General features: G+C 36.9%; 2 protein-coding genes across 3 annotated transcripts; both read right to left on the reverse strand.

The window, feature by feature from the left end:
• Positions 1–1,122: 1,122 nt before the first annotated feature.
• On the reverse strand, positions 1,123–2,139 carry LOC118748274 (NADH dehydrogenase [ubiquinone] 1 beta subcomplex subunit 8, mitochondrial-like). The gene is made up of 3 exons (XM_036482648.1): positions 1,954–2,139; positions 1,592–1,821; positions 1,123–1,472 (listed from the first exon to the last, which is right to left on the reverse strand). Exons 1-3 carry the CDS (start codon positions 2,036–2,038, stop codon positions 1,260–1,262), a joined length of 528 nt encoding a protein of 175 aa, XP_036338541.1. The 5' UTR covers positions 2,039–2,139; the 3' UTR covers positions 1,123–1,259.
• A 5,154-nt stretch (positions 2,140–7,293) lies between these two features.
• Positions 7,294–9,775, reverse strand: LOC118748984 (alpha-tocopherol transfer protein-like). 2 transcript variants are annotated; one of them, XR_004994125.1, is made up of 6 exons: positions 9,609–9,775; positions 9,475–9,556; positions 9,094–9,408; positions 8,886–9,022; positions 7,643–8,817; positions 7,294–7,575 (listed from the first exon to the last, which is right to left on the reverse strand). XR_004994125.1 is itself a non-coding variant. In XM_036483759.1 (5 exons), the coding sequence occupies exons 1-5, from the start codon at positions 9,734–9,736 to the stop codon at positions 8,736–8,738; spliced, it is 744 nt and encodes a 247-aa protein (XP_036339652.1). In that variant the 5' UTR covers positions 9,737–9,775; the 3' UTR covers positions 7,294–8,735. The 2 variants fall into 2 exon arrangements, 1 of the variants encoding a protein (XP_036339652.1); XM_036483759.1 differs by having other exon boundaries at positions 7,294–8,817.
• Between the last annotated feature and the right edge of the window lie 4,307 nt (positions 9,776–14,082).

The raw sequence follows: 14,082 nt of genomic DNA on the forward strand, positions 1-14,082 counted from the left end.
TGAAAAAAAAATTTTGTCAAGACTCCATTTCAGTGGCGATGTTGTTACGTCATTTTGCATTTCAGATGACGATATCTTGGTAACCACTGCACCAATTTCTTCCAAACTTGGCACAGTTGTTGACCTTGGTACAGTCAAAGAACGTTGATGCCAAGAAAGGACAACTCTTTATAATTGTAGCGAAAGTGCGCAACAGGAGCGTGCCTTCTCTTTGGCCCTAGTGCGTTTTTTGATTGGCCCTGTTGCGCACTCGCCATAATTATAACGAGTTGTTCCTTCTTGTTATCTACGTTCTTTGGTACAGTATACCAAATGGCCGAACATTTTTGATATCGGACAATAACCCACACATCCCATAAAACGGTAATTTAGAGAAATACGAAATCCTCAATAAGGGCCGGTTGTTCAATGTCTGGTTATCACTACTTGCCGGTTAAACATCATTATCGACGATTTCGAAATCATGCATATAACATGTGATCGATAAAGCAGTCGTTGTATCTAAACGGAGCTTCTACCTCCGATTTGTGCTAATCAGACATTGAACAACCGGCCCTTAATCAGTAAATATTAAAGCTAATGTATTCAAAATTGATGCTTTCAAGTTCTTTACCAAGAAATATGTTTGATACAATTTTTGAAAATGGGCGTGGCACCGCCCACTTTTGATCACATATATGTATCTCGGTAACCATTCTACCAATTTGTATCAAACTCGGTATGGTTATTGTGCTTGCCACAGGTATTATTGAATCATGTTACTACTCAACGTTTTCATTCCTAAACACAGCCCTACGCCATAAATACCGTTTCTTACTTTATAGATGCAATGTTGCAAATCCTTAACTGATAATCGATAAAAGTATTGCGGAACATGATGCTAGTTTACAAAAAGTAACGCTGCAGCAATCACTGTAGTTCGAAAGAACTTGTTTTTTGAAGTTGCAATTTTTAACTATCATCCAATTTGCAAATCTAAAGCTTCAAAAGTGTTACTTTTTTTTTAAATACTCTTATATTGGCTTTATTTGCAATCGGTTACTTTTATTATTTCAATTTGATGTTTATATTATTTAGGGTACATACATACGTAGCATGATTCAACATGAAATTAATTTTAATTATTTATTATTGAATCGTTGGTAAGTAGTACATATTATGTACATATACAACTGCTTGGAAATAAAAATATTCTAGGAAGTTCATATGAATATCCATTGCATTTGGTAATTCCCTCAACATTTAAATGTGTAGCATTGTTAACCCTCGAATGTGTAGTGCTTTCTTCCATCACCTGGATATTGTTTAACCGCAACTGGTCGATACATACGATAATTTTCTAACCAGTAATATAGAGCCAAGCAGCCAAACATAACTCCTAAAAAGGTAAGCCAGTATTGACTATTTGTGAATCGTGGCTGCTCAGGCTGTGAGTAGCGATCCTCCCCGTATAAATCAATATCAGCATGTAGCTGCAAATAAAAATATTCCGTTTAGCAAAGGAGACATTAATTTTACTTTGTCACCATAGTGAATGGTCAGTGTTTTTCAAGAAGCAAACATTTTTATAAGTGGTAGGGAATATATTCACCGTCTCATGCAGATTACGCTTATGCTCGGGAAAATCATAGGGGTAGTAGGGATCCTTTGCTTCAATACCAAGTGACTTGCCCAAGTCTGGGTAGTCACCATAGCCTAATCCATTATCCACATATGGGCGATATTCCTCTGGCAGTAGATAGTATTTTTTGGCAGCCGATTCACGTTCCTTGTCCGATTTCGGAATTGTGGCTGGTTTGTAGTCTTTATTCCATGTAGCGTCTATAATACAAATATTAACATAAGCATGTAGATATTTACATATATGAACTGCACGCAGTTACATAAACAAAATGCATAGCAATATGTTATGTTGTAAACTGCAGCGCAGCATGAAGTCGTTTATATACTTACAGGTTTTGGCCAGATTCTGAAAAAGCGCGGGATTGGCAGCTTGCAGCCTTTTAGCTGTTTTTAGGCCATTAAATACAGCAGACATCTTCCGCAAAAGCTTGCTCAACCAGTGTATTTACAAGGAAAATTTCAGCTACGGATGCAAAAAAAACATCGATGCATCGGAAACATCGATGTTTGCTATTCGATGTATCGAATAAAACCGATGTTTTTTACCCTCTGATATAAATCGATATATCGCTGTATTTTTTTTTCGATGCATCGACTTTGTGTGCAATGTAAACTCTGCATACTAAAATTATTTTGTATGCTTCCAAACTCTTCGCTTAAAACTATGTTCCCATTAGCGTAATTTAGAGGTCACTCTTAATTTACGCATAAATTAAGTACAAACTAAGTAATTTCGCCTTGTAAAGTCTCTCAGTAAATTAAGTTGAAAGTACGTAGTTTATCTTAAACCAAGAACCAAATCACGAATAAATCTGTAGGTTCTAATTTTATCGATAATAATCGAAAAAAGTATTGTCCCATAACTGATATGTCATTGTGTTTGGACGTTTTTGTTTTTAATAATCGCGCGTGGTAGTTTGTAAAATATTTCCAGAAGCTTTCTCTTTTGATCACTCATCTAAAATCTAAAAAATTACCACAAACAACTCAGAATATAAAAATATACGCAATTACTCACATTCGCGATCTCCTTTGGTTAAATAAATAATAACACAGGGTTGCTACAAAGCTGTCAAGAAAAATAAAGAATCGCGTGTATGAACGCACTTAATTTAGTGAGGTATTTTAAACGAAACTAAGTATTTTATGTTGGTAATGTGAACATAGTTTTAGTAACTATAGGAGTGTTCGCTATGCACAAAATTTGGGAAATGTTTAGTTATTTGCACGTCGTTTTTAGGGTAGGGGCGGAGGGGGCAAGGCGTGGCCCCTAAATCCTCCCATTCGAGAGGGGACAGCCCCCGCTTTACGAAAAGTCGCACCCCCTTTCGGGGCCTCCCACAGACCCCTAGGGAACTGTTTGAAAATGGGCGAAAAAGAGCATTTACCGAGGGGAAATTGAGCAGTTTGAAGTGGAATATAACCTAACTAACAGAATCTGTAGGGTTTTTAAATAAAAGAAGTTATCCCAAGGTGGTTATCTGGCAAAAGGAGGGCTGAACACCTTCCGCAGAGAACATCTTTATGCGTAGGCGGCCTTCGGCCGCACTTAGGGATTATAACCCTTAGACACTAGAATTCTCCTTTCTGTTTTGCGAAGAAAAGGAGCTGAACACCTTTTGCAGAGACCACCTTTGTATATTTTTAATACTTACAGGGTTATATCCTATTTTCTTTTGTCTCTCATTCTTTTGCATATTTTGGAGTTTGACAGCTGAACTACGCCATTTAATTTGAATATGAAACCAAAGTCAGACGCATGATTTAGAAGGTGTTTTTATTTAATAAATTGTGATTAATTGGTTAATATTAATGTTATAAAGAAAGTTATAACTCATCGAGTAAAGTGTAAAGTGAAGGAGAATATAAAAATATATTGCTGAAGTAGCTGCTTTAAGGAGAATAGGAGTGATAAATTTACGCTAATTTCCGAATTTTACAAAAAAGGGCATATTTCTAACCCAATTTGTAAATAAATTAGTGACCAAAAATTACAAAAAGGATGTTAAAATAATATTTAGACCCTTGGCTACAAGAGTGTGCAATTTGTTTTTTTGGATCGGGATACCCTTTGGACGCAATACCTCGAAATACAATACAATACAAGGTTACATCACTGGGGCGGTAGCCCCAGTTAGGTCACACAGAAAGGAGAATTCTACGTAGTAAGGGTTATAATCCCTACGCGCGGCCGAAGGCCGCCTACGCAGAAAGGAATTCTACGCAAAAATACTGTGGACGCAAGTAAAAATAGCGCGTTTTGGCCATTTTCCTAAGGGGTCCTTAGGGAACCATAGGGGGCCTAGGTGGTCGGGGGTTACATTTTTTTCAATGGCGGTTCATGCCCTCTCCAAAAAGGTCGGCTGGAGGTGCCACGCCCACTCCCCCTTCGCCCACCGCACCTTTAACGGACGGCCATAATGGAAAGTTTCACCCACAATTTTGACATTTCATTTGGAGGGGAAGTTGCAAATTCGTGCTGGGAAAATTTATGCCAGTAAGAATTTACAAGCAGGATTGTGGCACACGGTTGCATTTTTATCAACATTAATTTGAATCAACAAGTTCGTTGTCGTTTTACTTATTAAAGAAGTAGGTAAATATTCGTTTATTCAATTAATTTAATTAATTCCGAACATTTGAAAGGTACTCGGCTGAAAAAGCTGTATTCGTAATCGGAACGCACTCGACACCCATGATTCAATAATGAAAGGGTTTTTAAGAAAAACTTCTCGCTCTAATTTTTTCAATGACACTCCCACCCTACTGACAACAAAAACAGTGATATTTCTTTTCCAAATTTCTTTGCAAGTTTTAAGAACATTTCTAAATTTTTAGTAGTGAAATTTTTACCTGTTAAAATTGAAGAAATTTTTGTTCTTCACACGCTGGCGATAACAAGACTAAATAGGTGAGAATCGCTGGACTACAGAAATTCAATGTAGGTTAAAGATACCAAATTCCCTTAAATGCCGAAATGTATTTGTCGACATTCGTGGTGACCTCTTTACTGTGCCAAGTCGCTGTAAGTTAAAACGCGCGCGTACTGGTAAATGACTCAACGAAGAACTATAGAAAAAGGGATGCAGAACGAACTAGATCTTATTTGTCGAATTTAGAACTAGTTCGGAATTATCGAATAAGCAATGCAGCGGGGGGTTTATTTACTTTACATAGATATGTGTTCGGCGACTTTTTCGTTCAAATACGCTTCTATTCTGTGCTTCGCATATGCTTTTTCATAGCTTGGTAATACAAAACTAAAATTTGTGTTAACATTTCAACATCTTGGGACCGTCTGGAATTTAAGAAATAACAGTGAGCGTATCTGCAAACTCAGCTACAGCTAAAGGTATGTAAACGTACATTTCTTCATTCAAACAAATTTAATTTCACATTGAAAACACATTTCTTCCTAAATAACTTAAAATCGCGCCACGGATGAACCAAAAAGATTGAAAAATCATAATACTTTTTTCTTTCGTCTGTCGATTTTCGAACTGGTTCGGAATTATAGAATTTAGGACTAGTTCAGAACTATCGAAAAAGGGATGAAGCGGGGGGCAATTGACACTTCCTAGGGCATCGCCATGTTAAATTCGCCAGTTGCTTGCATGCAAAAGAGATTTATCGCGAACCAGTGCTTGGTCTATATGTACTAGAAGCGCACCAGTTCAGAACTAGAGATTTTCCGCACAGGGCTATTTCGTTTTGTGTGCATGTGTCACAGGCACTAACACAATCATGCGTAGTTCATGTATACAAAACTGAAGCCTGTTTTCGGCCGACTACCCAGTCCAGTGTGCGTTCGAGTGGTGGACTGCTCAGTCCGACTGAGCAGGTTAGTGTGCTCAGGCCCATTATGAGGTCGTTCTATTGGTTCCGTTCTGTTGATGCCTGTGTTGTTGTTGTTGCTATACAGCAGAGGTGGGCACCCACACTATCACACACATGCGCTTGTGTACGAAGCAGCGAAGTTTTGCTCAACAGCCAGTGCTCGGATGTTCCCATATTTGTGGAATAGATAACACTTTTTTTTGCAAAATTACATTTCTACTACTTCTACCACCGTAAGCTAAAAAACTTTCAGACCTTGGAACTTCTTTTTTTTTTAATTTTTTCATTTGCGCATTAATGAATGGGTATTGTCTACAACAGAAAACAACATTGCTTGCTGCGACGTCGACACATGGATGACATGATCAACTTCGTGCGTCTTACGATAATTGACGATTGACTGATTGGTAGCACTTCGGCAAAGCAAATCAAATCAGTTGCTGCTGAGACTTCACTGCGCAACTAATCGAATAATGCAAAATGTTTCGGGAGGAATGGGAAATACATTTTTTTCATAGAAAACATGGATTGGTGTGCGAAATGCGTGATTTGCTTTCGCGTTATCAGTCGCAATGTTATGTCTTGTTTAAAAAGACATTACAAACTGTGTCATAGTCATTTTGAAAAGGTGAAAGAGGGTCGTCGAAAAAGCTTTTAGAATTAAAAGCAGCGTCCTTTATTAAATGTAGGGTTGGTGAAAGTAATATACATCAACACGAAAATTATCAATGTATATCAGAGAATGATTCTCTATCAGAAAATGATAGATCATTTAAAAAAAAGGCATCTTTAGATTTCTAGAAAAGTTTTAGGTATGCAGTTTTATAGCCCATTAAAATTTAGTAGCTCAAAGTACAAATTTCAAGCGCTAAGAAATCGTGTTGGTTTTTAATGATTGGCAATTTCTTTTATATGAAAGAAAATGCCTAGCACCGTCAGCAAAAAAAAAACAATAAATAAACAAAAAATGTAATTAGCCAAAACTGGTCAAAATGTCACTTAACTTAATCAGCTAACCATAAGTGCTTATAACATATTTATAAATTTATTTATTTGAATCTACCATATTGTTTTGGAATGAACCACAATTTTTCATGCTTATTTACCACTAAGAAAACTTTGCACGTCCGAACACTCTCAACAGCAACTGATTTGACATGAACCAAAAATACAAGATCACGTAAGAACGCGACGTTGTATTTGTAACTGGTTTTGAGAAAAAAGTTTGCGAAAGCGGGTTCGTAAGACGCACGAAGGCGATGATAGTATACATGTGTCGACGTCGCAGCAAACAGCATTTTGAAGCCCAATTACATGTGTTTGGAAAATCAAAAAATGCCCGCCTCTGCTATACAGGCATGTTATACAAATCGTACGATTTCAAATCGGCTGGCAGTTTCCATTTGAAACATTTAATACTTTGATTACAAGTATAAAATATACTTTGCAAATCGTACCGATTTGACATGCCTTATAATTTCCCTTGATATTAGTGCTGGCATTGATGGTTGACTTGGCATTGTTGGTTGACTTCTGAGCTTGTTGTTTTTGGTTGTTGTTAGCAGTTGGCACGATTGAGAGAATACAAAGGTTGCGCTGATCTCGGACCGCTATTCCTCTCTTAACGAATTTGACAGAATCGTTGTTTGCATGACGTCACACTTGTGCAACTTGTTTACGTTTTCCTTGCAACATTTTTTCTTCTTCTTCCACTCTTGCTCACGTTTTGGCATTTCTCTCTCGCAATTGCACCAGTGTGACGTCACACAAAAGTTATTCTCTAAAATCCTCTCTGATCGGCGCAATCTTGTATTCTATCATTCTTGAGCAGTTGGGTTTTGCTTAGGGAGCACAGCCGTCGAAGATTTGCTGGCGGGATGTGGGAGAATCCTCGACCCAGAAGGAACGGATAAGCCCGAATCTGATGATACTACAGCCGTGGTACATGGCAACTGCTGCTGATGCAGACTTACGACGCAAAAAGTTACAACCGTCACAGCGATGCTTCACGTTGTTTGATTTCATGTATTCAAACGCGGTAATTTTGGCGCATGAAGCATGGAAGTAGGCGCCACAATCCACACACGCGACTTTAGCAACTTCTGCGCGATCAACCTTGTCGTTACAAAGTGGGCAAAATATTAATAAAAGCTTTTTAAGATGTAATTTTAAGTGAACGCACCCCACGACACAGTGGAAACACGTGCACTCGCAACGAAGTCACTTTTGCAATTCTGACATTCGCCACGCAATGGGGCCTAAACGTACACAACATCAAAAAGTAACACATGCAATGTTTAATCAGCCAAATCTGGCAGAATGAAGAAAAGTAACTAGATGTTGCAGTTGTTAGGCTCGACTGCTATTCTTTTGCAGATTTCTGGCGATGTATTTCCACTTCGTTGAGATAGTTATCAAAATAGAGCAGTCATCGTCGTAGGAAGCCATGGCAGCTGTCCTCAATCATTATTGCATACTTATTCTTTCGATGGTTTTCCTCTATAGCATACTGGCTGCGGCTTGTGACACGCGCATGCAGGTTATGTCGCTTCCGCTTAAGTGATTCTATTTTTATGACCTCGTGGAAGGACCTTTCGACTTTGGGAGCGTCTTCGGTGGGTGGAAGGCAGGAATGTGGCTCGAAAATTCTATCAGAAAATAAGACAGCAATCAAATGGTTTCAAGACCGGGGCTAGTTCCTGCTAAACGAAGATCGGTATTTTGTATCAGACGTCCAGTGTAAACTAGAGAAATGGTGAAAACACGCTCGATTGTTGAAGAAAACCCCAGATCAATGTATAGGTTGTTGAACGGATCTCCACAGTATGCCATATCCTAGAAAGGAATGTCGCCAAAAAAATTCACACTCACCACCTTTTCCTTGATTTTAAAGCTGCTTTTGAAAGCACGAAGAGAACCTGCGTCTACGATGCTATGTCTAAATTGGGGATCCGTGTAAAAGAATAAGGCTATGCAGACTGAGGTTGAGCACAACATTTGGAAAGACCTCTTTGGCCATTCGAGACTCAATAGGGTTTCAGGAAAAGTCGCGGATCATGTACAGAAAGAAAAACAACTGGCAGAAACCCACAAGCGAACAAACCCAAATAAAATATTTTTGTAACATGTATTACATAGTTTCACAGAAAAGTTTTCACGCATAAATAAACGTTTTCTTAATTATACTGTGCTAAAATAGAGAATAATCATGGTTACTGGATTGGTTCTGAAATTTAACTTTTAAATAATAAAAAAAACAAATACATATGTAGGTATTATTTAAACAGCCAACGGCGACGCTCAGCATTTTCCTTGTCTGCTTCAATTTTCCAATGACTTGGATCCATCAGATAATCTCTAAATTTAAACATAAAACATTGAGTGTTTTTTTGCTCAAAAATATTTTATGCTTTTGGCAAACTCACCTCTTGTGCGCCAGTTCAGACAAAAGTATTGCCTTAAGGTCTGCGATTTTTCCCCCTGTTCCGCCATATTCTTCCGGCAGTATGCTACGTGGTACATGTTCGTAAAGGCTGTCCAAGCTGACGGTATGAAATCGTATCTTTGAAAAGATATGAGGTACAGATTTTGCACATTTAAACTTTATATGAACATGTAATTATTTTGACTCACCAGTTTGAAGACTTCACTACTTATAAAAGGCTTCATAATGCTAACCACCTTATCCAGATATGGGGGGCAGTTAATGATATGGATTGCCTTTAAATGAACGGGCAATGCCTCCTGCAGGAAAGCCATGTATATGCGCAGTGTACTGAAAGTCATCCTACTGAGGTGCTTCAGTGTGTAGCCATTCATATCGAAAATTTGCACATCACCATTAGCAAATGTTTCTACATTCTCCTCGTCGGAAGCAAAGCCATCATATGTGTTAAAACGACAATCGGAGACCATGAAAAATGCTTTGGTATCGGCGGTATGATTCACCTTGCGAAAATCCAATTTAAACAGTCTAAAATTTTTTAAAAACACGCGTAAAGTAACTCAACTAACCTTCGCTGGATCAAAATCTACTAAACGATAACAGCTCACTTTGTAACCTTCTGGTGTAAGACCCGGCAGTGGTATCAGATCCCTGACAAATTTCAAATTAATTGAAATGTCTATTTGATTGCAAGTATACTCACGCATAATCGAATGTTTGTTTACTATCCGCATCGGTTGGGTCACGTTCGAGAAAGATGTGCGAATGCTTATTGCGCATACTGTAATTAATTTTTATGAGCTTCTTGGCGCCTTTTATGTCACCGTACATACATCGGTAGAAGCGCTTCAATAAAATGCGGTCTGGAAATAGTTAAAGCAGAGTGAAAATTTAAACATACATAAACTATCATATTTAACAAAAAAATATACTTAAATATAAGTAGGGCGCATCCTATACTCAAAAGTTTTGAGTTTATATAAAGAATTTACGAGCTATAGCATACTCGATGGTTGATATTCCTCCAACTTGTGGAGGGAAAATATTGAAAAAGGTTGTGTATAACCTCATAATTGATACTTTGTAACAAATTTCTTAATTTTTAAAGAACAACTTAAAAGATGCTCTGAAATGTCAGTGATCTCTAATTATAAACTGAACAGAGTGTATCTTATCTGAGCCCTACCTAACAGGGATATACATAGATAAGAGGTTCTTTCCCGTACGCAACGCGGGATCCCGCGGGTGCCCAAAACAGCCCAGAAATCATTCCCGTACTCAACAAAATGGGTAATAGAGAGCGAAAATTGGAACGTAGCTTTTCATAAGTATTGTCTTTTTCTTCCTGCCGGAAACAGCTCGGACTTTTTCTCCGGTTAAAATGGATGAAGTGTCAAAGTGCATATCAGCTGTGTTAATATGTTGCCTACATTTACTTGGTGCTTTTAAGGAATAGTGAATGGCATGTTGATGTATTTCTAATTTGTATATACTTAAAATCAAATTTGTGAAATAAAAATTCAATTTCCTTGAATGTGAAATAACACAAATTTGCTTTATTTCATTTCTCGTTGAGCAATATGACCAACTTTTAAACTTAACAATTAAGTAATAAAGCAAAATAGTGCACATAGGTAGTCCAGTTACATTTGACAAAAAGTAGTACATGAACAAGTTAAATGGAGGGATTTTTAGAAAATTTAGAAGTCTGAGAGTAGGTAAAAGTTTACATATTTTTACATCACTATTTCACACCTCATGTTCGCCTCGTCTTCGTAAACGAAATACACATTTCGGATATGGTGAAGCAAGTGATCAAGACGAATTTATGTATACAAGGTGGTGGTACTCGCGAATTTAGGTTTTCGCCGCGGTACTTCATAACCTCAAAATGATGTGTTTGTTGTAATATGAAGTCCCCTTGTTTGCAACAAACACAAAACATTTTCAACGATTTTTTTTTTTAATTCGAGAAAATGAGCAACACCTTCGATGAAATAAATTCCCAAAAATCAATGGTACTTAAAATTGGGCTACAAAACTGCATACTGAAAATGTTTCTGAAAATTCTAGTTAAAAAGCTCAAAATTTTTACAAAGTTTGTTGATTTCTTTTTTAATTTGGCGCAAAGATTGAAACTTGGATTTATATGGTTTCTGTTAAAAATATGCTATACCTTTAAAAAACAATAATTAAAAATACATAATTTTAAAATAAATGGTGAAATCTTGCCAATATGTGAGTGTCGTAAAGTTGTGATAAGAACTATTCACATTCAACTGTGTAACCAGAAATTTGAAGGGGGATAATAGCAAAATGCGTAGAAAAAGCGTTTGCCGCGTTAGTTACACTATGCGACAGTCAAAATCGGGATGGGATGAAACCAACGGGAAATGTTATATCGGTCAAAAACAAGTTATACGTGGCCCGGCGTTTCGCTGGGTCACGTCTAGGAATCGATATATATCGATTTGAAGTTAGTTACTATCATATAGGGGAAATTGTCACCTTTGGTGGTCTTTTTTTGACATAACTCGAGAACCACTAGTCCGATTTTGCTCAAACAAATTTAAAAAAATTAAAAATTACAATTCCTTTAGTCTGTTCATATAACGTTTTTCTATATAATCAACAGTTTTGCCGGTAAAAATAAATGTATGAAGAAAAAAAATATTTTTTGCCTAAAATATAAAATTTTTTTATTTTTTAAATTCATAAAAAATCCAAAACGGAAAAAAGGCAAGTCGTATAACTCCCATTGTATATTCTTCTTCTTCATCTTCATTGTCGGGATCGTACGTCTTTTGCGACCACCAACAAATTTCAGCCACCAGCGAATCGAGCCTTTTGCCTTTATATCGCGTTTCCATTGGCATTGCCACTTGATGGAAGCGCTCGCCATGTTCATCGGACTCTGAGGCTAGCTGCTTTTTTCCGTTTTGGATTTTTTATGAATTTAAAAAATAAAAAAATTTAATATTTTAGGCAAAAAATATTTTTTTTCTTCATACATTTATTTTTACCGGCAAAACTGTTGATTATATAGAAAAACGTTATATGAACCGATTAAAGGAATTGTAATTTTAAATTTTTTTAAATTTGTTTGAGCAAAATCGGACTAGTGGTTCTCGAGTTATGTCAAAAAAAAGACCACCAAAGGTGACAATTTCCCCTATATGATAGTTACTAACTTCAAATCGATATATCTCGATTCCTAGACGTGACCCAGCGAAACGCCGGGACACGTATAACTTCTTTTTTACCGATATAACTTTCCCCGGTAGTTTGAACCCGTCCCGATCAATGACCCTTACCATTTGTCTCACAGTGTCATCGATATCGCTAAGGAATTATACTATTTGGACACACGATCCAGAGAATAAAGGTCGCGCCATTCGCGGACCGCTAACCATCTCTTCGTCGATTTGACAGCATCCACCCAATCGCTGACGTCATAATATACTTTTGTTTACATTCACTGTTGCCAACTTAATGCTTTTCGCACCAAATTTAGTGGGTATTCAAAACGCGAACATTTTTGAGTTTTGTGCTTGGTGCGTTTTTGGTGCTTTTGTTTTTAGTTTGAAGACTTCAAATTAGAAAATCTTAAAAAAGTGGAAGCAAAATTTATAGCAATCGTAAGTGTGCTAATCAATTTTACAAAAATTTAAACAAAATCATGGCACAGTGACAATCATAAGCGACAATGAAATATGTGCAGCACCTTCAATAATGCCAGAAGAAATCGACCGTTGTGCAAGAAACATTGATTTTTATTAATTTGAATCGGCATCCTTACAATAAAATTATGTATTCATATAAAGTCCATAAAATACACCAACAAAAATTTGGTGCTTTTTCAAATTCAAAACTTGGCAATACTGCCTTTTGTTCGATGCTTCTTCTTTTTCTTGTCGAGTTCGTCTTGCTCTCTCATTCTGGTATATTTTGACGTCACGGCCAATTGCTCTCAGCTCGATTGGCGCAATCTTGTATTCTATCATTCTTGATTTGGACATTGTTCTTCCTCGAAGAGCGGAACTAATTATCGTGCATCTAGCGCCGAAGATTATTATCGAAAGGTAATATTTATACCGCTATTGCATAATATTTAGCTCGATCTCCGAGAAAGATTGCCGAAATATACATTACATAAACATTTTTGAGTTGAACTGTTACTTCCATACATATAAAATTAGGGAATATAATACGCTACATAAATACGCTATCAGTTTGGAACATAAAGTGTGGTCAGAACGATGAGCAAATGAGGTAAGCGAAAAGCCATACCTAAAATCAGCAGCAGAAGTTCTTGGTAAATGTGGCGACGAATATGCTTTTCCGTTGGTTAACAAACTTCTCCGCATTCTGAATACACTTCTAGCTACTTCAGAAAGAAGTTACCCTTCGCCAGCTAAAAACATGGTTCCATAGTACCATGAATGAAAAAAGACTGATAGGTCTAGCACTTTTACACGTACACTTAGGGCCAGTTTTTCAGTGACTTAGTTTAAACGCCCGAGCCGGCTGCTTTAAACGAAGATTAGGCAATCAAATGTCAGTTAGCTGTTAATTTTAAATTCAGTTTACGTAATCTAAGTTTAAACTGCCACTGAAACTGGCCCTTAGATATTGAAATTGACACTGAACGGATAATACAAAGATTCCCAAACGGAAAGCGCAAAATTGAGTTTGCAATTTAAATTAATATAATCAAAGTTTTGAATAAGTTGTTAAGTTACTTAATTACATTCCTCATTTGACAAACATTGTAAGCAAAAAATAAGTATTTATATAATGTACACAAAGATATGTATTCTGCTTTAATAAACCCAGAGCATAACTTTTTATCTTGTGCCTTTTTACAAAAAAGTATAATTAGTGGAATTCGCGCTTCTGTGTAATTGCTGTATTCTTCGTAAGTGTAACTGGACGAGCGTGTGGTTGTTGTTGCATGTGTATTTGATCTACCGCTAGCAACAACAAATCACACATGTTTCACTCACCCATGTTTCTTACCTACCTAGGACTCCTTTCGGACTCATATATTCTGAACGCTCAGAATATGTTTGCGGGGATATCAAATTTTTTGTTTAATTGTATTTTTGGAATAAACAAAGTCCTTTTTCCTTCTGACAGTAAACTGTTACAAATAATATATATAAGCAATGGGAAAT

Source organism: Rhagoletis pomonella, unplaced genomic scaffold (assembly GCF_013731165.1).
Source record: "Rhagoletis pomonella isolate Grant_MI unplaced genomic scaffold, Rhpom_1.0 Rhpom_scaffold_00013, whole genome shotgun sequence".
NCBI lineage: Eukaryota > Metazoa > Arthropoda > Insecta > Diptera > Tephritidae > Rhagoletis > Rhagoletis pomonella.

Excerpts from the sequence above, each read along its gene's own strand:
- LOC118748984 (XM_036483759.1), bottom strand. The coding sequence starts at position 9,736 with ATGTACGGTGACATAAAAGGCGCCAAGAAGCTCATAAAAATTAATTAC. Across the intron at positions 9,023-9,093 it reads GTAGTGAAGTCTTCAAACTG|ATACGATTTCATACCGTCAG; the intron begins GTGAGTCAAAAT and ends ATCTTTTCAAAG. Across the intron at positions 8,818-8,885 it reads TCTGAACTGGCGCACAAGAG|AGATTATCTGATGGATCCAA; the intron begins GTGAGTTTGCCA and ends GTTTAAATTTAG.
- LOC118748274 (XM_036482648.1), bottom strand. The coding sequence starts at position 2,038 with ATGTCTGCTGTATTTAATGGCCTAAAAACAGCTAAAAGGCTGCAAGCT. Across the intron at positions 1,822-1,953 it reads TCAGAATCTGGCCAAAACCT|ACGCTACATGGAATAAAGAC; the intron begins GTAAGTATATAA and ends TTTGTATTATAG. Across the intron at positions 1,473-1,591 it reads AGCGTAATCTGCATGAGACG|CTACATGCTGATATTGATTT; the intron begins GTGAATATATTC and ends TTTTATTTGCAG.